The sequence below is a fragment of the Papio anubis genome, chromosome 6 (assembly GCF_008728515.1).
Source record: "Papio anubis isolate 15944 chromosome 6, Panubis1.0, whole genome shotgun sequence".
In the NCBI taxonomy this organism is placed as follows: domain Eukaryota; kingdom Metazoa; phylum Chordata; class Mammalia; order Primates; family Cercopithecidae; genus Papio; species Papio anubis.
The window spans coordinates 154,422,939-154,447,948 of NC_044981.1; the positions used below are offsets into that span (position 1 = coordinate 154,422,939).

The 25,010-nt window shown below is 42.8% G+C and overlaps 1 protein-coding gene across 8 annotated transcripts in view; it reads right to left on the reverse strand.

Moving 5' to 3' along the window:
• Positions 1-25,010, reverse strand: part of ARMC2 (armadillo repeat containing 2) — a 127,704-nt gene that overhangs the window by 81,204 nt on the left and 21,490 nt on the right. For 7 of the 8 annotated variants that reach the window (XM_003898341.5, XM_003898342.3, XM_021938030.2 and 4 more), the window contains 2 exons: positions 17,907-18,114; positions 22-98 (listed from right to left, as the gene is read on the reverse strand). In XM_003898341.5, coding sequence (XP_003898390.2) covers positions 22-98; positions 17,907-18,114 — 285 coding nt within the window. Of the gene's footprint in view, positions 1-21; positions 99-17,906; positions 18,115-20,793; positions 20,923-25,010 lie in introns of those variants that run through there. The other variant, XM_009206327.4, reaches the window with a different exon arrangement.

Consider the following 25,010-nt stretch of genomic DNA (forward strand, 5'->3'; position numbering starts at 1 on the left):
AGGAGTGTGGGGATCCCTCACCTGCTTTGGTTTGCAGCCTGCTCAGGTCTGAGCTACTGGGGCGTGATGAGGCCCTCGCATGTCTCTTCCCCTGGTCCCTAGGAGAAATACATAAAACACTCAGCACAAACGTCAAAACACTTCTAATTTTGTAAATGACAAGAGTCTGCTATATACAGTTTCTTCTTTATTATTTTGAGATAGGTCTCACTCTGTCACCCAGGCTAGAGTACAGTGGTGCTGCAATCACAGCTCACTGCAGCATCAAACTCCTTTCAGCAAGTGATTCTCCCACCCCAGGCTCCCGAGTAGCCGGGACTATAGGCACATGCCACCATGTCTGGTTACTTTTTAAAAAACATTTTGTAGAGACAGGGTCTCACTATGTTGTACAGGCTGGTGATTCTGGGTCTCAAGTGATCCTCCTGCCTCAGCCTCCCAAAATGCTAGTATTATAGGAGTGAGCCACTGTGCCCGGCCAATATACAGGTTCTGAAGAAACCATCGAGAATTGTTTATAAGGTGGGGTTTGGTGCTCTATATGCTGTTTTGTTTTTGTTTTTGTTTTTATGAGATGAAGTCTTGCTCTGCTGCTCAGGCTGGAGTGCAGTGGCGCAATCTCTGCTCACTGCAACCTGCCTTAGCCTCCCCAGTAGCTGGGATTACAGGCACACGCCACCATGCCCGGATAATTTTTGTATTTTTAGTAGAGTCGGGGTTTTGCCATGTTGGCCAGGCTGTTCTCAAACTCCTAACCGCAAGTGATCTGCCCGCCTCGGCCTCCCAAAGTGTTGGGATTATAGGCATGAGCCACCACCCTGGCCTTGATATGCTGCTTTAATTTACCTTTGATTTCCAAGTAAGATTTATCTTTTTAAAACAAGTCATATTTGCCTAACAACATGAAATACAGTTACTAGAAAGAACAAAAAATCCAGTTTAATTGCAAATCAAAACAAAATTGGTTAAGGATATATACCACAAGAGGTCACTGTTACAGTAAGAAAGAACTCTGGGATGCTTGGATTACAAAAGCCTAGCCTTCGGGAGCTGGGAAAGACCTCTGTCTCTTTTTCTCTCTTCCTCCCTCCCCTCAACCCTGCAGACAAAGAAATTATGTTCCAGCTGGCCAGATGTGCCCAAGGTCACACAGTAAAGACACATTTGGAACCTAGGTCTCATAATTAATAAATTCACTTCTCTTTCCACTACATAAAAATGTGTCCTGGTTCCATTTTTAAAATTAAATTAATACTCTCTGAAAATATTTATTTTTAGAAATATTTTAAACGTTAAAAAACTGAAAATAAATTTGGACAGTGTCCAGATGACAAATATTTTGTATTCCAAACAAAAGAGCAGTGGCTGGCCAATAGCAGGATTATATACTCAGGTTTTTAAAAAGTTTTATTTAATGTAGAGAACATCTCTGAAGGATACAGCTTCTCTTTAGCCAGAGCTGACGCTTAGAAGTACTGACTTTTAAATATCTGCACAAAATTCCAAAGTAAAAAAACACCAGGAGAAGCAGAGTGCAAGTTTTATATCAAAATTTCTTTTTGGCCATCAAATATAATAGTTGTCCCAAAAAGCTCACAGAGAAGGCCTATACATATGATAGTCCCGTGGACATCTGTATGTGCCGGTGGCTTCTGCTTCCTGTGTAGTGAGCCCCCCAGTGACTATGCTGTGTTGCAGCTTAGCCCTTGGCCTTTCCTACCGCCGTGAAGATTAGCTTCTCCAAATACCATTTTTTACCTCATAAACATGTTCCCCCCCAACTTTTTTTTTTTTTTTTTTTTTGAGATAGAGTTTCACTCTTGTTGCCCAGGCTGGAGAGCAATGGCGTGATCTCGGCTCACCCCAACTTCCGCCTCCCAAGTCCAAGGGATTCTCCTGCCTCGGCCTCCTGAGTGGCTGGGATTGCAGGCGTGTGCCACCACGCCTGGCTAATTTTGTATTTTTAGTGGAGACGGGGTTTCTCCATGTTGGTCAGGCTGGTCTTGAACTCCCAACCTCAGGTGATCTGCCTGCCTCGGCCTCCTAAAGTGCTGGGATAACAGATGTGAGCCACAGCGCTCATCAGCCACTCCCAACCTTTTTTTCTTTAAAAAAAAAAAACACTTAACACATCCTTTAATCATAAAACAGGAAAAAGATTAAGCCAATTTTCCAAAAATTATCTAATTAATATTCAGAAACAACTGCTTTATTTGTACATAATAAAAATACATGATAGCAAATGTCCCAAGCCAATCAAAAATGGCTATGGGGATAGGGACCTCTCAAAGAAGGCAGAAAGAAAAGAATCAATACCAAAATGATTGATTTTGGTAAAGGTAAAATACCAAAAGTTTGTCAGGGTGTGGAGCCAAGGAAGTTCTCATATTTATGACCCCTAGAAATAACGAGAAGGTTTGAGACTAGGGACAAGGCCTTCCTTTCAATATATACAACTGCCCTATACAACTATTAAAATCAAGCAAGATACTTTTCAACTGACGGGCTTCCAAAGTCAATGGTCCACTCTCCCTGCGGTCATGGTCAGTGATGAGGTTGCCTACATAAATACCACACGCATGTATCCCCACTTCTAGGGGAAAAAACGAAGTGTCCTTCTTATATGCAAAAGCTCAGCAGTGCTGAGTCTCCCAGTTCTCAAGAAGAGCACAGAACTAATTAACTCAAGATGGATTAAAGATGTAAACATAAGACCTAAAACCATAAAAACCCTAGAAGAAAACCTAGGCAATACCATTCAGGACATAGGCATGGGCAAAGACTTCATGACTAAAACACCAAAAGCAATGGCAACAAAAGCCAAAATTGACAAATGGGATCTAATTAAACTAAAGAGCGTCTGCATAGCAAAAGAAACTATCATCAGAGTGAACAGGCAACCTACGGAATGGAAGAAAATTTTTGCAATTTATCCGTCTGACAAAGGGCTAATATCCAGAATCTACAAAGAACTTAAACAAATTTACAAGAAAAAAACAAACAACCCCATCAAAAAATGGGTGAAGGATATGAACAGACACTTCTCAAAAGAAGACATTTATGCGGCCAACAAATATATTTTAAAAAGCTCATCATCACTGGTCATTAGAGAAATGCAAATCAAAACCACAATGAGATATCATCTCATGCCAGTTAGAATGGCAATCATTAAAAAGTCGGGAAATAGGCCGGGCGCAGTGGCTCAAGCCTGTAATCCCAGCACTTTGGGAGGCCGAGATGGGCAGATCACGAGGTCAGGAGATTGAGACCATCTGGCTAACACGTTGAAACCCCGTCTCTACTAAAAAAAATACAAAAAACTAGCCGGGCAACGTGGCGGGCGCTTGTAGTCCCAGCTACTCGGGAGGCTGAGGCAGGAGAATGGCGTGAACCCGGGAGGTGGAGCTTGCAGTGAGCTGAGATCCGGCCACTGCACTCCAGCCTGGGCAACAGAGCCAGACTCCGTCTCAAAAAAAAAAAAAAAAAAAAGTCGGGAAACACCAGATGCTGGAGAGGATGTGGAGAAATTTAGGAACACTTTTACACCGTTGGTGGGAGTGTAAATTAGTTCAACCATTGTGGAAGACAGTGTGGAGATTCCTCAAGCATCTAGAACCAGAAATACCATTTGACCCAGCAATCCCATTACTGGGCATATATCCAAAGGATTATAAATCATTCTACTATAAAGACACATGTACACACGTATGTTTATTGTGGCACTGTTCACAATAGCAAAAACATGGAACCAACCCAAATGTCCATCAATGATAAGACTGGATAAATAAAATGTATCACATATACATCATGGAATACAATGTGACCATAAAAAAGGATGAGTTCATGTCCTTTGCAGGGACATGGATGAAGCTGGAAACCATCATTCTCAGCAAACTAATACAAGAACAGAAAACCAAACACTGCATGTTCTCACTCATAAGCGGGAGTTGAACACTGAGAACACATGGACACAGGCAGGGGAACACCACACACTGGGGCCTGTCAGGGGGTGGGGAGCTAGGGGAGGGATAGCATTAGGAGAAATACCTAATGTAGATGATGGGCTGATGTGCACAGGAAACCACCATGGCACACGTACACCTATGTAACAAAACTGCACATTCTGCACATGTATCCCAGAGCTTAAAGTATAATTTTTAAAAAGTAATAATAATGCTAGAAATAAAAAAGAGCACAGGACTGGGATTAACTGCTGTTCTATGTGATCCTTATGGTGTGGAGGGTATGTGTAGTCTCTGAACCCAGGCTGCCTGAGTTTGGGTCCTGGGTCTAACTTTTATCGGCATTGTGACCTTTTACTTGGCTTTGGTTTCCTCATCATTTAAAAAAAAAAAAATTTAAATAGAGATGGGGGCCTTGCTATGTTGACCAGGCTGGTCTAAAACTCCTAGTCTCAAGCAATCCTCCCATCTTGGCCTCCCAAAGTGTTAGGATTGCCGGGTGTGAGCCACTGTGCTGAGCCTGGTTTCCTCATCTTAAATCGAATGCAGTGACTCTGCTTAGTACAGCGACTGATGTTGGAAGAACTTAATAAACTGAGATTAATTTTCTCTTTCCTTACGAGTCAATAATCACTAATCTAAGCGGTCCAGAGCCAAATCTTATTGAGTTAAAGAATGTGCATGGCATTGTCCTGATGAAGTTTAAAATCTACTCTGAGGAACTAAGGAACCACTGTTTTTTCATGGAAAAGTCCAATAGAGTTGTTAATAACGTGCTAGAATGTGAAGTTAAACAGATTGCAAGAACTAGAGGGTGCTAAGAAGGAAGTGATTAGTGAGTGGGAGAAGTGGACCACAAAATGGGCCTTTAAAGAGTAAAAGTTGGCCAGCATGGTGGCTCACGACTGTAATGCCACCACTTTGGAAGGCCTAGGTGAGTGCGCCTAGGAGTTCAAGGAGCTCAAGACCAGCCTGCGCAATATGGCAAGACCTCCCTCTAAAAAAAATTTTTATACTATCTAGCATGGTGGCACACAACTATAGCCCCAGCCACTTTGGAAGCTGAGGCAGGAGGATCGCTTGAGCCCAGAAGGTCGAGGCTGCAGTGAGCTGTGATTGTGCCACTGCATTCCAGCTTGGGTGACAGAGTGAGACCCTGTCTCAAAAATAATAATAGGCAGGGTGCAGTGGCTCACACCTGTAATCCCAGCACTTTGGGAGGCTGAGGCAGGCGGATCACTTAAGGTCAGGAGTTCAAGACCAGCCTGACCAACATGGTGAAACCCCATCTCTACTAAAAATACAAAAATTAGCCAGGCCTGGTGGCGGGCGCCTGTAATTCCAGCAACTCAGGAGGCTGAGGCAGGAGAATCGCTTGAACCCAGAGGGGTGGAAGTTGCAATGAGCTGAGATTGCATCACTTCACTCCAGCCTGGGTGAAAGAGCAAGATTCTGCCTCAAAAAATAATAATAAAAAAATAATAAAAGTTAAACCAGCAAATGACAACACTACTCCCAGAAGGGGAATAGCACAAGTGAAAATAAAGACTGGCATAAGCAGCCTGATACTGAGGGCAGGGGATAAGTGCCCAGGGCAAGTAAGACAGTCATAGAAGGTTTCTACTGAGAAGTATTGGGAACTGTTGCCCCACACTGTGGGTTGAGTAAATGAATCTGATTTGACAGGCAATAAGGAACTGTCATAGGTTCTTATACAAGGAAGTGATGGGATTTGGGGGTGTGCGACGACGGGAGTATTTAGGAGACTTGGAGAGAATGAACAAGGACTAATCTGAGGGTGACAGTGGAACTGGAGAAGAAGGAACACATTCGAGAAGTTCTACAAATCAAGGGTTGGCAGGATTTCAGGCAGAGGAAAGAACAGAACGTAGCCCTGGAGGAACAGGATAGCAGGGGAAGCCTACCAGGGTTTCCACACAGCCATAGAGCTGAAGTCCCACGGTAAGACTGAATGGGGAAGAGAGGCATCAAGAAAAGAAAATCACTCCGTTAAGGAGAAAAGGAAGAACAGATGGACTTACGTACTCAACAGCAATCTGTTTTCCTGTAAACTCTACTCATTGGTCTTGGTTCTACTAATTGGAACTGCATGAAACAAATCTTTGTCCTTTTCCTTCTTGATAATCCTGCACATATTTAAAGACGCTGCATTCCCCACATAAAGTCATCTCCTGTGGTTTAAATCCCATGGTTCAACCACTTATAGCTGTGTGACCTCGGGTAAGTTTTGGTTTCCTCATCTGTATAAGGGGGTGGTAAATAACACTATCCCCCAATGTGAGACTGTTGTGAGGACTAAATGATAGGATGTGCAATTGGTTGGCACAGTTCCAGGCACAGGGTAAATAATCCATGTTTACTATTATGATTGTGGTCATCGCTGATGTCATCAGCAAACTCCTCCAGTCCCTTCAACTGTTCCTCACATGATACCGTTTCAAATCTCTTCTAGGATACTCAGTTACTTGAAGTGAGTGTTTGCTTGTCTGGATCCCATTTAAAGTCTGGAACCCAGCACTCAGCCAAAGGTAGTATTGCTTGAGGACAGAGAGATGTTCTAAGTAACACTTCAGCCTAAAATGGCATTAGCAGTTTGGTGGCCACATCACAGTGGTGGGTGTCTCTAATCTTTTCCTGCATGTGCACTAAGACAGATTTTCCCATCCAGGTTGGGCCTTTGCTCATTCCTCCTAAATTCCACAGTGCTGCATTTGGCAAAGAATTCCTGCCTATTAGATGTTTTTGGATCTTGATTCAGTCATCCAGCAAAATTGTTCTTCCTAGTTTCCTGCTCCATATTATTAAAGACTGTAATTACATTTTTTTTGCAATGATTTTTCATGTACCAAAAATAATTTCAGAAATTAATTCTTAAAGCTCCTCTGTGAAATTCTTCGTAGAGGCAGATAGGCACTGTTTTGTTCGTTAGGATATCTTAACCGACAAATAACAAAAACCTAATTTTAATGGATTTAAACAATAAATGGAACTTATTGACTCACATAACCCGAATGTGGACAGGTAGGGTGGGTTTTAGGCATGGTGCAATCAGACCTTTGGCTGCATCTTTCTACAATTCTCTTAGCCCTGCCTTTCCCTCAGTTCCAGCTGTAACCAGGGTGGAGTTCTGATGAAAGCAAAATGGGTACAGCATTCCCAGGCCTCTCTTCCTCAGCCTACATGTTTAAGAGCAATAGCAAAGTCTTCTCTTGCAATCAGTGAGGAGGGTCCTGCATTTCACTCTGAACAGCCAGAACCAATCTGTGGCTATGGCAGTGCTATACATGGAGTGACTTGAGTTACCACTGCCCATCCATGAGTCAATCATGTGGAAAATATCTACTTCTGGACCACATGCACCCCAAAGAAATACAAGTATATTTCTTTAAAAATACTATAAAATTAGCCAGGGATGGTGGCTCATGCCTGTAACCACAGCACTTTGGGAGGCTGAGGTGGGTGAATCATTTGAGGTCAGGAGTTCAAGACCAGCCTAGCCAACATGGTGAAACCATATCTCTACTAAAAATACAAAAATTAGCTGGGTGTGGTGGCGTGCACCTGTAATCCCAGCTACTTGGGAGGCTGAGGCAGGAGAATCGCTTGAGCCTGGGAAGCGGAGGCTGCAGTGAGCCAAGATTGCATCACTGCACTCTAGCCTGGGCAACAGAGCAAGACTCTGTTTCAAAAAAAAAAAAAAAAACTAAAAATTCAGATTTTGCTGTAATTCTGACAGTTCTTCTAATTATTATGACTAAAGTTCTTTAGTCAGAGGTTAGCAAGCTTTTTCCCTAAAGAGCTAGATAATATATGCTGCATACTTTGTAGGCCAAGTGGGAAAATCCAGGTACTACGTGGCTACATTCACAACCATTTAAAACGTAATGATTTTAAAAAGTATATAAACCATTCTTAGCTCAAGGGCTGTAAAAAAGAAAAACAAAACAAACAAACAAAAACCAGATGGATGGCCAGATTTCACTCCTGGGCTGTAGTTTGTCTGTTTGTTTGTTTTGAGACAGTCTTGCTCTGTCGCCCAGGCTATAGTGCAGTGGTGTGATCTCTGCTCACTGCAACCTCTACCTCCCAGGCTCAAGTGATTCTCTTGCCACAGCCTCCCAAGTAGTTGGGATTACAGGCATGTGCCACCACACTTGGCTAATTTTTGGATTTTTAGTAGAGATGGGGTTTTACCATGTTGGCCAAGTGGGTCTCGAACTCCCAACCACAGGTGATTGGTCCACCTTGGCCTCCCAATGTGCTGGGATTACAGGCGTGAGCCACCAGACCTGGCTGGCTGTAGTTTGTTTATTCCTACTTTAGAGGAATAAACAAATATTAAGAAGTAGATTAAATAGAAGGATTTGGAATGTTTAAAAAGTCAATAAATTTATTTCCACTTTGGAAAAAATGACATGCAAGGAAATTGTAAAGGATGCTTATGGGTAAGAGAAAATTTAGCAACTTTTGAACTAAACTTATCCTTGCCATAAGAAAAAGACACTTCATTTTTCAAACTAGATTCAAGTTGTGTAGGTTCAAGGTAGTAAATGTTTTAGGCTTTGGGGCCACAGAGTTTCTGTCATAAGTACTCAACTCTTGCTGGAAGATGGCCATGGACAGTAGGTAAATGATGAGTGTGGTTGTGTTCCAATACAGTTGTATTTATAAAAACAGGTAATGGGCTGGATTTAGCTCACGGGCCTTAGTTTGCTGATCCTGCTTTATAGTCTCTTCAATACTTCGACTGCAATTTGGTAATACCAACGGAGGGGTGGACAACGGAGGGAGGGTCCCCTCAGCATGTTTCAGAGCCTAAAGCACCAGATATACAGTTTCCAGATTATCACTTTTTCTTTTCTTTTTTTGTGTGTGATGGAGTCTCACTCTGTCACCCAGGCTGGAGTGCAGGGGTGCGATCTCAGCTTACTGCAACCTCTGCCTCCTGGGTTCAAGCAATTCTCCTGCCTCAGCCTCCCAAGTAGCTGGGACTACACCCAGCTAATTTTTTTGCATTTTTGGTAGAAATGGGGTTTCACCATGTTGGACAGGCTGGTCTTGAATTCCTAACCTCGGCCTCCCAAAGTGCTGAGATCACAGGTGTGAGTCACTGCATCCAGTCAGATTATCACTTTTTCTTAATTACTAAACTTAAACACTCTACTTAAACAGCTATACAGAAACACTTGAAATTAAAGGACATGGTTTTAAAGGGATGTCTGTAAGATCAAAATTTTAAGAAAGTCCTCCAAGGTACTTAATAGTGTTGGCTTGGGCACAAGACTAAAATACACACACACACACACACACACACACAACCTTGGCACCTTTTTCAATAATCACTAACTGGTTATTACTAAAGTTCTATATATATATATACACGATTAGATATATTGCTTTGTCGCTATCCACGTTAGCTTAACTTAGTTAACCTTAAATTCCCTTAGCTTAAGAGTAAAGGCTCATGGTTTCATACTCCCCTTAACATTCAAAGCCCCACAGTTTCAAGGCACTGCATGTGAAAAGCCCTTGTAACTTGTCAGTGCTGCATCTGGGAGGACTTCGTTCAGTACAGGGAGCAGTGGCTGTGACTGGCCTCTTCTGCAGCATGCTACTGTGGTAACCAGTGCAATGCAGGGTTCCATCTCTTCTTTCCATTCTGAATGCCCTGGTGCCATGCTCCCCTCACCTTACGCTAGAACTGCTGCAACCGCTTCCCAATGGCTTCCTTTGTCCCAGGCTCTCCTCTCCCCATTCGTCCTTCACATAACTGACAGCGAAAGTCACCTCTCAGTGGTGCACCTTTATTTAAACAATGGACCCACATGTCTGGGAGTGGCATTGAAGGCCATCTGTCGTGTGTCCCTAACTTCCCTTCCAGACACGCTGCTCAGCACTATGGCTTGCAGCCTCAGGATGCCTCCTGCCACTGCCACGTCAAATCCCACCTCTGGCTTATGCTCCTCCTTTAGCCAAGAACACAGTGCTCCATCCCTCATGAAAATCAACCTTCAAAATGTACCCCCAAATCCCAACTACTCTAGGAATTTTCCCTTGATCCTCAAGTCAGAATTAGCTGCTCTGACCTCTAAACTCTCAGGATACCTTCTTTCAGTTCCCCTTTCACTCCTCCAGCATTCGAGTTCATCTTTGAACAGTGCTTCGAGACCTCGTGTGTGCATTCAAAGCACTTGGAGATCTTATAAAAATGCAGATTCTAATTTGGTAAGTCTGGGGACCGAGGTTCTGCATTTCTAACAGGCTCCCAGAGGATGCTGATGCTGCTGGTCCAGGGAACATACTTGAGAAGCAAGGCCTGACATGCTGGTAAGCTCCTCAGGGACAGGGTCAACTCCTCTGTCTTCTAAACCCTCAGCACAGGGCATTGCTTACCAGGAAATGCTTATCGGACAGAAACAAGAAGGGCCTCTACAAAATCAGGCCAATGTCTTGTCTTTTCCAAATGGAAAGTTTCTCAGCCACATTGCTCTTAATTTCTTAAAAGAATAATGACTTCATTGTTTTTGAAAAAAATGATATATTTATTATTTTTAAAGGCCAGGCAATATAATAAAGTACAAAGAAGATTTTTAAAAAATTATCCAGGATCCCACCACCCAGAAATAAACATCATAATATGTGGTCAACATCATTCCAGACATATTTCTGCATATGTTCAAAGGAAAAGATAGAAGAATGAAAGAACAGAAGGGCAGGAGGGAGGGCAGGTAAATGTATACATATAAACGGTATCATACCATACATGATATTGTAGTAAAAAAGCATTAAGTATAAATTTTGCTTGAACTTAACAGAGAAACAGAAATTGAGGTGAAACTGAAGGAACTGTAGAACTTCAGATGAATGGGTCTTCACAAAGAAATAATAGTTTCTAAAAGATCTCTCTAAAGTTAAGAAAAAAGTAATGAAAAACATTAGGATGCTGAAATCATTATTTTTTCAAGTATATATTTCAATTTCAGACTTTAGCTACTGACAAATCTATTCCCCATTATGAAAATAAAGAAATCAGTACTCACACTTCCTCCCAAGTACTGGTTTTGGTCATTTCTATTACTACCACATAGTCAAGGTTTCTTTTCCATAACCAGAGTTGTTTAGTTTTAATCCAATACGAAAACAAAATCATTACTGTACTCACCATGAATGCTTTTACCATAGCTTCTTCATTTCTAGGTTTTGAATTTTGACTCATCATTTTGTTGTCTACAAGTTTTCTGGAAAGTGCATGAGTAGTATATTCCCTCAGTTCATTCATATTGAAAGTGTCTATCTGTTGCCTCTGTACAATTTGACTGGCAATACAATTCTTCAGTTACCCCTTATTATACTCAGGACTTTACTGCCTTCTGGCCCTGAGTGATTCTTTAAGAAAACCAGGGGCCAGCCTGCCGCCTTCTCCTTTTATGTGACTCGTTTGTTCAGCCAGGATGGCCATAGGAAACCTTCTTCATTTGCCCGCCCAATCAACAATTATTCACTGAGTGTGTACTATGTACTGGGTAGTGTTCTAGTGCTGAGCACTGGTGGAAATGTCTTAGTGTGGATTATTCCATATCAAATTTTCTTAGAATACCATGTGTCCATTTGAGCTTCAAATTTAAGTATTTGTTCTAGAAAGTTTTCTTCTATTATGTCTTAATATTTTTCTTCTTTCTGCTCTGATCTCTTCCATTCTTCATGAGTTGTTGTGAATATTAAATGACTTAATATATGTAAAGCACTTAGAAAAGTGTCTGGCAATTCACAGTAAGATAGTGTTAGCAGAGGAAGTGAAGGAAGAGAATTATCTTCTTCAGGAAAACAAGTTTCATTCTTCTGTCTCTATCTCAACAATCATTTTCATAGCTTTATTATTATTCATTTCTTTTTGTATAATTTCTTCTAGCCTGTCCACCATGTCCTATTGTATTTTCAGCTGTTTTATTCTAATTTTTTATTCCTAATGTGGCTTTCCTCTTGATACATTTTTCTTTCATTTCTTTTTTGCGTACTGTAAGCTTATTTTTCATCTCCTTATGTGGGCTCATAATCTATAATTTAAATTCTTATAACCCAAAGAACAGTGTTTTCTTTTTTTTTTTTTTTTTTTTGAGATGGAGTCTCACTCTGTCACCCAGGCTGGAGTGCAGTGGCGTGATCTCGGCTCACTGCAAGCTTTGCCTCCAGGGTTCACACCATTCTCCTGCCTCAGCCTCCCAAGTAGCTGGGACTACAGGCGCCCGTCACTATGCCTGGCTAATTTTTTTGTATTTTTGGTAGAGACGGGGTTTCACTGTATTAGCCAGGATGGTCTCGATTTCCTGACCTCATGATCCACCCACCTCGGCCTCCCAAAGTGTTGGGATTACAGGTGTGAGCCACCACACCTGGACCTTTTTTTTTTTTTTTTAAAGAGAATGATCACGTTCTCTATAATTTCTCTGAGACTGTGGAAAATTGTTTGTTTTTGGAGGGTAATACCTTCTGTGACCTGCTTCTTCATTTGTCTTTTGCTATGTTCCTTATACATCTAAGTTGGAGTCCCACGCTGATTCCTGTCTTAATAGTATTCATCTTTAAACAGAGCCATTTATTTATTGACACTGAATAAGATCCATAGAAAGCGCGAACGACGGTATTCTGTAGCTTAAACTGTGGTTCGTTTTCTTAAACTTGCAATCACCAAATCCATTACCTTTGCTGACCTGGGAGTGTATGTTCCCTTGGTTTGTGTGGAGCAGGTTGCTGTGATGCACGGAAAAGCCCTTTCACATGCTGGGTTCCTTAAATTCTAATGTATCAAGCCCCTCTCCCCAAACACACACACACACACACAAACTAGCTGGCTCACATGTAACCAGGAGTGTCTGTCATCCTCAGCTCCATCCTCCCCCTCACTTCATGATCTGGATCTTGAATGGAGTCCTTACACAGGGCATACTCCCTGCTCCCACAGCCTGCCCACATCGTTAGATCTCATCTCTTTAATTAAATATTGAGTACACCTTTCTAAATTAAGAGACTCACTTTTAGTAAAATCTGTTTCTTGCTCAAGGTCTGAGAAGGTATGTGTCTACTTTCAAATTACCCCTTGTTATCATCTAGATTTCTTAGGGTCTGAAAGGCTAACTAGATTCTTATGAATGCAATGGTCCAAGTGACAAAACCTAATCTAAAGTATCACAAACTCTCCCGGAAGGAAGGAAGGAAGGAAGGAAGGAAGGAAGGAAGGAAGGAAGGAAGGGAGAAGAGAGAGAGAAGAAAAGAAGAAAGAAAAAGAAAGAGAAAGAAGAGAGAATGAGAGAGAGAAAGAGAGAAAGAGAGAAAGAGAGAAAGAAAAGAAAAGAAAGAAAGAAAGAAAGAAAGAAAGAAAGAAAGAAAGAAAGAAAGAAAGCAAGCCAGCCAGCCAGCCACGGTGGCTCATGCCTGTAATCGCAGCACTTTGGGAAGCTGAGGTGGGCAGATCACAAGGTCAGGAGATCAAGACCATCCTGGCCAACATGGTGAAACCCCATCTCTACTAAAAATACAAAAATTAGTTTGGCGTGGTGGTGCATGCCTGTAATCCCACCTACTCGGCAGGCTGAGGCAGGAGAATTGCTTGAACCAGGGAGGCGGAGGTTGCAGTGAGCCAAGATTGTGCCACTGCACGCCATCCTGGCAACAGAGCTAGACTCCGTAAAAAAAAAAAAAAAAGGAAGGAAGGAAGGTAGGAAGGAAGGTAGGAAGGAAGGAGAGAGAAGAAAAGAAAAAGAAAAGAAGGAAGGAGAGAGAAAAAGGAACATATTGGCTCACAAAATAGTATTCTACAATGTTGATGTGGTGACTTCAGGCACAGCTGGATCTAGAGGTTTATATATCATCCTTGAACTTGATCATTATATTCATTCTTTGTTTTTTTTTTTGTTGTTTATATACCACTTCCCTCTCAGAACCTCTCTCCATAAGGCTGTGGAAAGGCCACTGTCAGCTCCAAGACCACATCATCTTTATAGTTTGTAACCTGGAGAAAGAGCACTTTCCCCAAAGGCCTTGGTGAAAGTCCCATTGAGGTATGCAACCAGCCTGGCTTGGATCATGTGCCCATCTCTGAATCAACTGCTGTAGCTGGGGTTGGAACTCTCATTAGCCAGCCCTGGGCCACATAACCATCCCTGGGAGGGACACAGGGAAGACAGGGCTAGCCTTTCTCCAAATATGGATTGAGCAGGATTTATTACACAATGCAAGAAGGCCTGTTTGTCAGGCAGACCAACAAACATCAAGCTCATACTGCAGTGTAAAGTTTGCTTCATGTTGTGTAGTTCAGGGTCGTAGCCATTTTTTTGTTTCATTGATGAAATTTACTTCTCTGTTTTTCATTCTTTGCTGCTTTCATTGAATTACTAGAGAATGCCTTTGTGCCTTTAACCAGAAGCCCTCTTTTCTTATTTTTTATTCCAACAATACTAAGAGCACTTGACAGTTTATTAGTAAGGCTTTCAAGCCTTAGTCATCATTCCACAACCTACAGTGAGGGCTAGAAGGAGATGGCCGTAAAAGAGCAGAGTTATTTCCATTTTATACATTAGAAAACTGAGCCCCTGAAAGTGTTAACAGACTTGCCACATACAGCTAAATCAAGTGGCTGAAAGAGAATCAAACCTAAGTCCAGAGATTCTGGCTCCTCAGGAAGAGTCCCTGACTCTCCACAACAGTTGGCTGCTCTTGGGCTTTCCTCCTAAAGATCACATTTCCAAAACATGACAGTTTGAACATTTACACAGAAAGCCTTAAAATATTTTTAAAGCAGGTAAAGAGATTCATCTGCTTTGAAAGAGATTCCATGGATGGATGGATGGATGGATGGATGGATGGATGGATGGATGGATGGATAGATGGGTAGATGGGTAGGTGGATAGGTGAATGAATAGATGGGTGAATGGATAAATGGGTGGATGGATAGGGTGATGGGTGAATGGGTGCATGGATAGGTGAATGGGTGGATGAATGGGTAGATGGGTATATGGATGTATGAATGGATGGATGGATGAATGGATGGGTGGATAGGTGGATGGATGGGTGGATAGGTGGATGGATGGGTGAATGAGTGGATGGATATGGAGATATATGGATGGGTGAATGGGTAGATAGATGGATGGGTGGATAGGTGGATGGATGGGTGAATGGGTTGGATAGATGGGTAAATATATAGATGAGTGGATGGATGGATGGATGGATGGATAGATGGATGAATGATGGATGGGTGGGTAGGTAGACGGATGGATGGGTGGATGGGTGGGCAGATGAGTGGATGAGTAGATGGGTGAATGGGTGGATAGATAGGTGGATGGGTGGATGAATGGGTGTGTGGGTGAATGTATGGGTAGATATGTCGGTGGGTGGATGGGTGGATGAATGGATGGAGCATACACACATTTTGTTAATGGCGGCTGCATTACTTTCAATCCATATAGTAATACAAAGCAAGTGATGGTGAAGTATTGCTGAGGAGCAAGTCTGCCAGACCTTAAATGAATCCCTAAATGGGCATATGGAGACTATTATAACTGGCACGAGGTTTGAGGATGGCATTCCATACGTGCTTGAGAGTGTGTTCTCTTTCGTAAAGTTAAATAGTCCTCTAAAATATTGTTTACAATGATACTTTGCTTAGCAAATCCTTTTTCCACCATAACCAGCATAAAGTTGAACTCCAGTCCATCCCATATCTGAATTATCCATATTTTAAATGAGAGTATACAATTACTGCAGTTTCATGGAAATAAAATGCTCCTTCCTCTCCCAGCCAGACAAACACACACCACCCAGGTGGCCACTCTCACACTGGACAAGCCTGCAAGGTCCCCACACTAGGAGTGTGTCCTCACCCACTCTGTCCCCTTTCCATGGTCTACTTACACACTCCTCAACCCTCCCTGCTCCTGCCAGCCCAGCTCACTGACAAGAGTCTTCATTTTCACTTTATGGTCTAAAGATGAAAAAAAGTTAATTGAGGGTAGGGCTCTAGCATCAAAACTGGGAATAGTCCATTGCATAGCAAAGATTGTTTCTTGGAATTAGTCACTTAAATGTTTACAAGAAACAATTATCAAGTGTCCCAGACTGATTCACTAATGTCATTAATGAAAGAATTGCTAAGAGTTTCCATTTTCTGGTTTGTTTTAATCCTACTATATAAACTTTTTTCTTTTTTGGCACCACTCCAACAAAATTCCACCCAATGATTAAAGGAGGTAAAGATTCATAAAGCAAAAATGTTACTGAAAATTAACCTTGCCAGGGTACATTGCAAACCCAACTTAGACACAATCCTTGTATGACACAAAAGCCGTCCTAACAAAACACAAAGAAAACAATTAGCGCTGTTGCCAGCGCCTCATAATTTTGGACAGTGAGGAAGAAGTGCTAACTGATTTGTCTTTTGCTGTTTGTGGGATAAAACATGTAACTGAAAATGCCCCTGAAGTTCCAGAATGAGGAAGACATAATGAACTCTGGCTTTCCAGATTATTCTGCCACATCTGAAGGTTTGCAAATAAACAAATTAAATAGGTCTTGTCTGGTTTTTCTAGTCAACTTTCATTACTGTAAGGATGGATGCAGCAAGATAAATGTTTCCTTTTTACTTAAATACTGAAAGAAACACAAGTTTTCCTGCTGCCTGTTATGTTTAAGCTCTGAGGTCCACAGCCTATTCTTATTCACCAACTGGAAACGATTTGTCTGCAATGGCCAGTTTGATGTTTTCTACTCAACTCCCAAAGTCCCAATTTGAAGTCATTCTCTTCCACTTAAGGAGACATTTCATTTTTCCTTTAATTTAAAAAAATGTTCTGAATGCAAAACGACATTACAAGGACTACTAGGTTGCTTAATATAAATTCCGTGTGTGTGACACTCTTCAGGCTGTGTCAGCAGACAAGGTCGGTTCAGCTAAACAAGCTGCCAAGCAGCCACTTGGGGGAAACGTTTTGAGCATGCTACATGTGTCCAAGCCAAAATCAGACTCGAAATCTAACGTGAGGGTAAGAAATACTTGATCTTAAAATGGCTCATGGAATTTAATCTTGTTAAGCAAATCTGAACTGGGCAGTTATCCATGATGACCCAATGGAAAGTCCTAGAAAAAAATATCTTAAACTGAGTGACCTGTCCAGTTCAAGACGTTCTGCCTCTCTTAGCATCATTACTGGCTGGGACTGGAAAACAGAGCCTGTTCTCTCCACTCTTTCCCCCATTCCAGCCACCAATTATTCAAGGTTTCTTCAGTAAAACACCAGGGTAAGAATTCACAGTCCAAACAGCAAGCATTTCTCCACAGATCCTTAATATGGTAGGAAGATTGATTCTCAAGAAAACCCTATCTAGGAACATGGTATGAAATAAAGTAATTCCCAATCATTCATTTATGAGGGACTAATGGAGGGATCTCACAGATAACTGAAATCTATAGGACTCTTCTGTTTTAGCCATTAGTTTGCAAAATAAATATTTAATCCAAGATCTACTGAAGAATAAAGTAAGTGTCCACTCTTGCGGAGTTAAGGACAGTGAACTAACCCAAAGGGAGACAATAGGAGATTCCAGGCCATGCAAGAATCCCAAATAACACACAAATGGAATGATTATCTCTCAAGGGATGGCTAGAATAGTCCAACTAAATCTTATTCTGATAGTCCTACAGAAGCAGCACTGTGACAGTCATGAATAAAGGTTTTCTTGAGCATTACATGAGGAATGATATAAAATCAACTCGATTTGGCCATGAGAAGTAGTCTCTCCTATTCATGTACCCTTAACATAAAATTTGCTTATATAAAAGAGAAAAAGCAAACCAATCATCTATATAAGATACAGATGAAACTGGTAAATGACATCATTATCCTGACCAGAAAATTAAATAAAAAGAATACTGACCCTCCACTCTTGAGATGAGACAGTAAGGATGTTGTTCCTTTGAACATTTCTTGCTCCTTTATTTCACTGAAGCCTCCATCATAAGTTAGCTGAAGTGGGTGACTCTTTAAGTGGCAAATAGCATTTGATTTTGTTAAATAAATCCCATTTATTTTCACCACAGAGTCCCCCATCATAACTGTGTCTTTGGATTCCACTGTCTTCTTTGCTGCAATATAACCAAGAAAATGTTTTGTTATTCTTATTTTAGGAATCACTACCTTTCCATGTTATTTTTCAATCTAAGAATTTATATGATTTTAAAGTTATACATTGCTTATAATTAAGTCCGGAATTTTATGGCCAAAGCCTTTCTGAGCATACACAAGACCAGTATCTTAAGCCTAGCACCATCAATTCTGCAGGTAAAAATGTATAGAATCTTATCTCTATCAGCTTAGAGTCTACCTGAAGGCAAACTCTCGACTTCAGGCTTATAAACTACCTAGTCCACAGAAGTAGTCCTGTGTTCCATAACAGCAGCTCTTCCTCCTGAATTTGATCATGCAATTTTTCATTCAAAAAACATTTACTGAGTGGCTCCCCCATATCAAACACTGTCCTACGCACTTGGTGTGCATCAAAACAGATCCCTGATCTCACAGGGCTTTTCCTAATAAACAGAAAACAAGCAATCACCATAATAAATAAGGTATACATGGTGTTATAAGATAATAAGTGCTATGGGAAAAAAGCAAAGTATAAAAGTGGGGAAGGGTTAAGGGGATTGGGAATAGGGTGGGTACAGTAGGGTAGGGAGGACAAATCCTTTCTGGGGTGAGGCATCCAGCCACCAGGGTCAGTATTTTGAGCAGAGAGATCAGCTGGTACAGAGGCCCCAAGGTAGGCTGAAGTGGGGGACTCTTCAGCACCCACTGTGCCTGGGGTGCTCAAGGAATAGCAGGAATGCAGTGTGCAAGGAGGCGAAGAGGAGGAGAGGTGATTAGAGGGGTGAGGGGTGGATTGTGGAGGCCTAGCCTAGTAGACCACTACTCTGCAATGGAAAGGACAGGGCATTGAAACATACCTCTAAAGAGGGATAAGATAGAGTTGCAAGAAGACATCATTTTTGTTTATGACTCCAGATTTTTAGACATATAATAATATAGCACTTCCCTTTTCAGCAAATTGGTATTAGGAATAGCTTATTGTCTATGCTGCCACAAGGCTGTAGTCTGTGAGAAAACATTTTGTTAAAGGGGAAGAGAGTAAATCTCCCATAATACAGTGTGTTGGGGGGTGGGGATGAGTTTCATGTAGAAAAATACCTACTGTTTTGCAAGATTTTTCAAAATGACTCAAGGTTTCCTTTCCTTTTCTGTACTTACTAAGAAACCAACAAACCAATAAAAACTAATAATAACAAAACCACCTATTCTACCCCTCTGACCAAACTCCCTGCTTTCAAAACACTAAATTTTAAAACTGAAAGGAACCTTAGAGATTCTAGGCTTCTTATTTTTTTTTTTTTTCAGATGAGAAAATTGAGAATCCAAAGGTTAAATGACCTAAAGTCACAGGGAGAGCGAGGCCCACGGGGTGGGAAGAACACAGGCTTTGGCTCAGACTTGGGTTTGAGTGCAGGCCCCCCTGAGCACCGGCTCTGTGATGTGGACGCTCAATACACACCACCTTCTGTGGTCCCCACCTCTTGGGGATGTGGTGAGATTTAAAATGATGTGGCCTAGTAAAGTGACTTATATGGTGCTAGCACACTCAAAACCTAGAAGTTATTGTCATTATGACGATTGGAACCCAAGAATCCTGACTTCTGGGCTAGGGCTCTCTCCATACCACCACACCACCTTCAATGACTTTACTACTGAATTATGAAGCACACATTCTGTTTCCGATTACAAAGTACTTTTAGCCTATCGTTATCTTTTAGCATTCGTTTTTCTTATTCATTCACTCCCTGAATATTTATGAAGCACCCACCACTATGTGCCAGGTGCTGTTCACTGCATGGATGAAGCCATGGTGAACAAGTCCTGGCCATCACGGAGCTTCTAGAAGGGGAACCCAAATACCTATTGGTCGAGGAGCTACACCTGTCTATCTTCAAATCTACCGGAGTAAGCTTGTCAGTTATTACTACAACGAAGAGCTGCCCTGGGGGGCTCACTCTCATTCCTGATGAATGTCCCCGATGAAACTGAGCATGCATAGCTATGGTCTGTATCCTCTTGGTAGATAGTAGAAGCACATTGTATGAATTTTGTAATGGATCATGGGTAAACTTCAAAAGGAAACAGCTCCCAGCAGCCTTACCATGCAGGACCAGTTCAGTTTCACAAATATTTATTTGGTATCTGTTATACACCACACCCTGTTATTGGCTCTTGGGCAACAAATAGAGAAAAACACTTTTCTTAATGACGTTGCTCTGTCTCGTAGGGGAGACAAAGGGGGCAGATGTGTAAAGAGATAAATGAAGCCCAGTGTGGTCCCAGTCAGGTAAGGAGGGGGCAGAGAGTGAAGAAAGCTTGAGGGGTTAGGAGTTGGTCAGAGAAAGCTTCACAGAAGAGGTGGGGGCTGAGCAGCATTTTGAATGGTTAATAAGAGGTAAACAGCTTGAAGAAAAGAGAACAAAAGTCTGGAGTGAAAGCCAGCTTCAAGTGTGTATTGCCGGTACAGTTAGGCAGGGCCCCACTTTTAGAAGGGCCCACACTTGTTTTAAGGCTCTGCTGTGGCTATCTTGAAACTCTTAATAATCTTTGAACAAAGGGCCCCACATTTTCATTCAGCATTGGGCCCAGCAAATTACACAGCAGGTTCTGCCTGAGGTTTGAAACAGCAGGGTGGGTGTAGGGAACAAAAAGGGGTTCCACCCTGCCGGTGCACCCACCGTGAGGGGGCAGGCCCAGGACAGGCGTGAGCAGGGCCTGGAATGTTGGGCTGGGGCTGGATCACAACACAGCTGTGCACTTGGAGGAGCTGGGACTTCATCCCCCGCCACCCCCACCGGAGCTCAGCAAACTACAGCCCCACCAAATCTTCCCCACCTCGTTTTCATGTAGCCTGCAAATTAAGAACAGTTTTTACATTTTTAAATGGTTAGAAAAAAATCAAAGAAAGAACAATATTTTGTGACAAGTGAAAATTACATGAAATTCAAGTTTCAGTGGCCACAAATTGGCGGATGGCTGCTTCCACCCTACAATACAAAACTGAGGAGGGTGAGCAGAGACCATAGGGACCAGGTCTAAAATATTTACTATCTGGCCCTTTCCAGAAAAAGTTTGCCAACTTCCATAGTAGGCTAGTGTTTCGCAAATTGTTTTCCCAAAAGACAGATCCCACAGTCCAGCAGGTTTGTGAAATGCTATGTTGAATTAAAATTAAACAGATTTCTTTACCAACACTTTAATACACTCATGTGCACAGAGACTCTCCAAGAAGATGAGGGGTAGGCAGTGTTTCCCTGACCTATTTGAGCACTGAACCTTTTTCCAAAGAAAAGCTATTAACATTTTGCCAAAAGTGTTCCCTGGAGTTCCCTGGAACTCAGTTTGGCAAACACTTCTGTAGGCACAGCGGGGCCTCTGAAGGGTTTTCAGCAAGAGGATGGTGCAATCTGATCTTTATTTGCTTCCCGACCTCTTGTGCTTTATGGAACACACAGAAAATGATCATTTTTCATGGTCCCCTGGGATAAAGGGATAACGCTGCTGCTCATAGCCATGTCGTGTTGGGAGCTCAGCATCCTCAGGCTCCACTGGCTGTTCCTCGGGCTGAGGGCCTTGCATCCACCGACCTGCAGACCATCACAGCACCCCAGTGAGCAGAGGGTGGTTTAAGAGCAGCAAAACAGGATGAGGCAAGAGGGATGGAGGCACCACGGCAGTGGTGAGGGAGAATGCAGACTCAAGAGCTAGTCAGGAAGCACATGTAGGGCTTGGTGACACAGAGTTTGACAGGGATGGCTGAGGAGGTGGTACTGCTCTCAGGCCTCTTGTCTGGCTTGAATAACTGGGGAAGCATTCACAGCAGTGCCGCCTCCAGCCAAAAGCCCTATGTGAACACAAAGCAGTTATACTGCTGGCCTTGTGGAGATGACTACACAAATCTCTTCCTCTTTCACTCTCTTAAAGCAGGAATTCCAAACCTGCCACCACACCCTGGCCCTGCTTGTGGGGTAGTGTCAGCCACAAATGACTTCACAGCAAATGAAGGGATGCCCTCCTTTTCTACAGTCTCAGTTACCCCACAAAGCCTACCTCTTCTAAACAATAGAGAGGATCTGAAATGAAACCCAGGGAGCTGTTATACAAATGACAATGATTCCAAGGCTGGAGAGCTCAAATATTTTTTATAACTTTGTAATTGGATGACATGTGCTTTTAAAATAACAACGAGTTTCTGCTGCCAGTATTTCCTGAATGCTGGCCCAGACCTCAGGGATGACCTGAATGGTGAAGAGGGTGACTGCAAACAGGGTGGATAAAAGAGCCACAATGAAAACATGCTTCAGTGCACCTTGAAGGTGTGAAGCTGGCCTCAGTGCTGGGAAATGACAGCCGCACAGGGCATCTCCCAGAGCATGCAGGCAACAATCAGGTACCCCAGGGGGGAAGGAGCTAAGTCACTGGGGAAGCACTGAGGAGGAGGATGGTGGGCAAAGCACTCATCTCTGCAGTCACTTTCACATCAGTGCAAGCAGCAGGGTTTTCTAGTGTGCACTCCCAAAAGTTAAAAATGCATGAAACACATACACAGTATTCAACCTCACAAGCAAGAACACAGAATGAAAAACAAGGTAGGAGTCCTCGCACCAATCCTGCCATCCTGTTCACAAGAAGTGCCCTTCACCTCCAGGTCCCAGCACCCCCCATCTTGGCAAGCCCTTTGCTCCTGCAATTACCAACCCTTTCTGATTTACCTGAGCTGACATGGGACTCTGGGGGTGGAGCTTTTGCAAAGCTCCTCAGGCGATTCTCATGGGCAGCTACAGATGAGAACTGCTGTTGTTGAAAAAACACACGTCATGTTGCCTCTCCCTTTTGTAAACCCTACCTTTTCACTACAAGTAGAACACAGCTGGGTGTGTTTCCCATGTTCCGAGGCCCTGGGCAGTTCTGTGGCCTCAGCTCCCTGCAACTTCCCTTGATCAGCCACTTTCCAGCCACCGGACCTCTGGGTCCTCCACCACCGGCACTTGCTCTCGTGCCTGGTCATTGCACTCGCTTTTCATGTGGACACTTGGTCCATGGATTTTTACACAGCTGCCTCCTTCTCATGAGTCACCTTCCTACTCAGCTGTCAGCTCCTCAAAGATACCTTTCAGAGCCACCTGAGCTAAAGCAAACTACCCCACCACAGTCACTCTCAAGTCCATTATCTTGTTTATCTTCTTCAGAGCATTCATCAGCACTCAAATTATCTTATTTGTTCTCCTGTTATTGTCTATCTCCTCTCACTAGATAGTAAGCTCTCTGAGGGCAGAACTCTGTTGGCCTAGAATGGTGCCTGGCACTTAGTAGGAGTTCAATAAATATCAGACTGACTGGTAGTGTAAGAAAGGAAACAAATTGGGACATCGAGGTAAAGCAAGTTGCCTGATGATATACTTGGTCACAGCATCACAGTGTGAGGCACACACCCTGCACATCCTCATTGTCTTGTTTTTTCTCTTCTCTTTTCTTCCTTCCTTCCTCCCTCCTTCGCTCTCTCTTCTCTTTCTTTTCTTTTTCTTTTTTCTCTTTCTTTTCTCTCTTTTCCTTCTTTCCCTCTTTTTTTCTTTCCTTTCTTTTCCTCCTTTCTTCCCTCCCTCCCTTCCTTCCTCCTTGCTCCTTCCTTCCTTCCTCTCTCCCTCCCTCCCTCTTTCCCCCCCTCCCCGCTTCCTCCCTTTCTCTCTCTCTCTTTCTTTCTTTCCTTTCTTTCATTCTTTTTCCTCCTTTATTCTACCTCTTCAGCCTCATCAGGGACCAAACAGGCAAGTGAATGGCACAAGCCAGGGACATGGTGACTGCAGACCATATCCTGGCCACAGAATGGGGGTACCACTCAGCTCCAATCATGCCCCATTGCGGCCACATGGAATGGCGACCCAGTGTTGCCAGATTTTCTGATTTTTCACAAGGAGTCATAAATCTGGATTCTTCCATGAGATTCTTCTACTTTTTAAATGTTGGAAATGAATTTAAAAAAATACTTGTTCAGGCCGCGCATGGTGGCTCAAGCCTGTAATCCCAGCACTTTGGGAGGCCGAGACGGGCGGATCACGAGGTCAGGAGATCGAGACCATCCTGGCTAACACGGTGAAACCCCGTCTCTACTAAAAAAAAATACAAAAACTAGCCGGGCGAGGTGGCGGGTGCTCGTAGTCCCAGCTACTCGGGAGGCTGAGGCAGGAGAATGCGGGAACCTGGGAGGCGGAGCTTGCAGTGAGCTGAGATCCAGCCACTGCACTCCGGCCTGGGCGACAGAGCGGGACTCCGTCCCAAAAAAAAAAAAAAAAAATACTTGTCCATCAAGTACGATGCTCAGGTGGGGGCTGTGATCTTTGGTATGTATATTCCAGGCTCTCCCCATCTCTCAGTGACTGTAAGCCTATCTCTCTTCATCAAATCTCGTTGATGGAGGGAGAACCAGTTCTGTCAGCTCCTGGTAAAGTGGTTTCCCAACTTGTTTTGACCACACACAGTCAGAAATCGTTTGTAATATGGCCCTGAACACACACTGAAAACCAAAGTCAAGTCTCCTGAAGCGAAACTTACCCCTATTGTGTGTTACGTATTCTGACACTTTCCATTATATTCCATTCTACTTTATTTTTTAAAGACGCTGGTGGGATCCACTAAATTGATTGTCATCCCACTTCTGGGTCCTGTTCCACAGTTTGAGAAACCCTTAATATGTCCTGGATGGGGAGTGATTCCAATTGTTGGTAGGACTCCTCGGGCTGTGATCTTTAGCCTCTCTGTTCCCAGGTTTAGGTGCCTGGCAGCATTCTTAGGCAGTAGGAAAAGTCCCATTGGAATTTTGCTTACATGCTCACATGGGATCAGAAGGGTATTTTCAAAGAAATAACCTTAATGAACATAATAAGAATCTTACCATTTT